At 41.0% G+C, this 2,681-nt stretch overlaps 1 protein-coding gene across 1 annotated transcript in view; it reads left to right on the top strand.

Moving 5' to 3' along the window:
* The first annotated feature begins 1,050 nt into the window (after positions 1-1,050).
* The window catches only part of MFSD9 (major facilitator superfamily domain containing 9), a 10,706-nt gene continuing 9,075 nt past the window's right edge, over positions 1,051-2,681 (top strand). Inside the window, exons 1-2 of the mRNA XM_010135758.1 lie at positions 1,051-1,127; positions 2,376-2,464. Coding sequence (XP_010134060.1) covers positions 1,111-1,127; positions 2,376-2,464 — 106 coding nt within the window. The 5' untranslated portion in view covers positions 1,051-1,110. The remainder of the gene's footprint in view (positions 1,128-2,375; positions 2,465-2,681) is intronic.

Genomic DNA, 2,681 nt, shown 5'->3' with positions numbered 1-2,681 from the left:
CATCCCCCCCTGCCCCGTGCTGGTTAAAAAAAAAAAAACAAACAAACAAAACCAAAGCAAAATCCTCTACTGAAAGAACATGGTATATAAAGAAAGTTTGTATTCTGTAGCGATTCATGATCCTCAGGAAAATGTAATTTCATTAATTTAAAATTAAAAGGGATGGCTTAGAAAATTAATACAAAATGAATACAAAGTTTGGACTAAGAAATGTCGCTATGGTCTCTTACCTACCTTTAGGGTGGGTGGTAGAAACAGTATGGTTGGTTTGAGCGCTGGAGCAAATATTTCAGGAAAAGGTGTTTTAGAATAAGCTTTGCTTCTTAAGTCGCTTTTAAGCACCCTGTTTTCTCCACCTCTGTAGTAACCTTGCTGACGTGGAGCATGGAGTACACACTGATACCAGTGAAGAAGTGAGTGCCTTTTTAGAGGGTGTAGAGTTTGGTAAAATACCATAATAAAGAGCTGTTGCCTGTGATGCAAGCTTCCTGTAACCAAGCAAATACAGCATAGTTATAAGAAATTATAGGTGAAAGGAGAAATAATTACTCATCAGAGGATGAGTCTTACCCTGCCTTCATGCCTATGCCAGGGTATATTCTGAGACTTGTCTGTTTTAATGGCTCTATCAATGTTCTGGGTGAGGTCATTGAACCTCTTTTCAGGTTTGCAGATGACACCTAAGCAGGAGGTGCAGTTTAGGAAGACCTAGACAGGCTGGATGGATGAGCTGACAGAAGCCTTATGAAACTTAACAAGGACTACTGCCAAGTCCTGCAAAAGGAAGGAAGAACCCTTCCAAGTATACGGCCTGGGGAACAGCTCTGCTGGTAAGGCCCTGGTGAGAAGCAAGCTGAACAGTAGCCGGCAGTGTGCCTTGGTGGAGAGACAGCCAGCAGCATCCTGGGCTATGTGAACAGAGAAGCAAGCAATCCTCCCTCACTCATGAGGCTGCATCTAAAATACAGTGTCCAGGTAGGAGTAAATTCCCTGGAGGGCCACCAGGATGGTTGGCAGGGTGGACCACCCTGAGAAGAGGCTGAGAGGAGCCTGGCAGCTGCCTTTCCATTGCCTGCAAGGAGGAATGGGAAACTGGAGCCAGGCTCTTCAATGTGGTGCATAGCGAGAGAGAGAGGCTCTTAGTCCCAGTTGGAACCTCTTGTTTCGCTTTAAAGAAAAATCTTTTTTACCATAAGGACAGTCAATCATGAGGACAGTTAAGGTTGCCAGTGAGGTTGTACAGTCTCCATCATTGGAATTTTTCAGGACCTGACTGGATAAAGCCTTGAACTACTAGCTTTGACCTCAGAGCTGGCCCTACTGTGAGCAGAAACTAGAGACCTCCTGAGGTCCCTTCCACATGGATTATTCTGTTGTTCAATGATTGTGCATGTGAGTGCTTAGAATAACGTATTGAATCCTAAGATTGTGTTATTGAAGGTGGTCAATAAGAGACGTGGTCTGTGTGATCATGCTAATACATTTAGTAATGGTTCTAACCTTCTGAGTCTCAGTTTCAACCATCAGAAGATGCTGAATGACAGACTGTGAGAATTTACTTAGTGATACAGTTACTCTGACTTTGGGCTAGTTTAGTTCAGCTTCATGCAGTCACTCATAAAAGGTGATCTTGCTCCAGTGGATCTCTATAAGGTTCTGCCCTGATATAGGACACTCTGTGCTATGCCAGGATCATGTAGGAAAGAACTAAGAGGCTGCTGTAGTTAGCTTAGCAGAAGATAAAGTCAAAAGGAATGAGTAGGATGTCCTTGTTTGTTGATATCCTTGTCTGTTCAGGATGGGCGTGTTCTTTGCTGTCCTCCTTTTTTTTCTTTGTTTTTCATGTTTTTGTCTTTTCACAACATTTCTTAAGGTATACAGAAAGGCAGTCTGTAGGTAGGTTTAGATATACCTTGGCTGCTTCTCCGTTGAGGTTGAAAGTTAAGCTACTCTGACTCTTCCAAATGCACTCTTTGGGCAAGTAAAAAGTATTTTTAAGTGATTGAAATTACAGGCCACTTTGAATTTAAAATATGAGTGCCAAGTACATTTCTTGTTAAACAGATAAAGTTTAATATATATTAAAGGAGTATTTAATGTTTAAATATATATCTTCAGAATGACTGTACCTGGAAGGGGAAAGAGAATTGTCGTTTTCCAAGTTTTAACTCCTTTGTGAGGCAATCCTTTATCTTTCAGTTTATGTAGTTTTGTAATTTTTTTACATACAGGATGCATTGTAGAGGTTACAACATACCACTCTGGGCATGAAAACTTTTAATTTAATGTTTTTAAAACTATTGACTTACTTAGCCAGGTTGCCACCATCTGTGTAGAAGCAATCAGTTATTAAAACTTTCCCTGCCTTCTTTTCAGGATTTATTTGGTGTGAGCATGGTTGTTCCTTTAATGAACCTTCATATCAAATCTCTAGGAGCAGGACATACGGTGGCTGGAATAATAGGTGAGTTGCAGAACTCAGCTGGTTTACCAAAGAATAAGATAATGTGAACTGGAACATGCCTTACTGCAGATTGGACATTGAAACAGAATTCTTGCTAGTAGCATAATAAAAAGTAATGACAAATTCCAAGTAAAACTGTGAGGGCAGCCGTGGGTGTTAGACCCAAAGACCTGTCCAATTTGCATGCTGACAGTAGCCAAGAGCAGATGCTTGGGAA

Source organism: Buceros rhinoceros, unplaced genomic scaffold, assembly GCF_000710305.1.
Source record: "Buceros rhinoceros silvestris isolate BGI_N320 unplaced genomic scaffold, ASM71030v1 scaffold185, whole genome shotgun sequence".
Lineage (NCBI taxonomy): Eukaryota > Metazoa > Chordata > Aves > Bucerotiformes > Bucerotidae > Buceros > Buceros rhinoceros.
The sequence above is the reverse complement of the archived record's forward strand: the minus strand, read 5'-3'. Positions and strand labels throughout refer to the sequence as shown.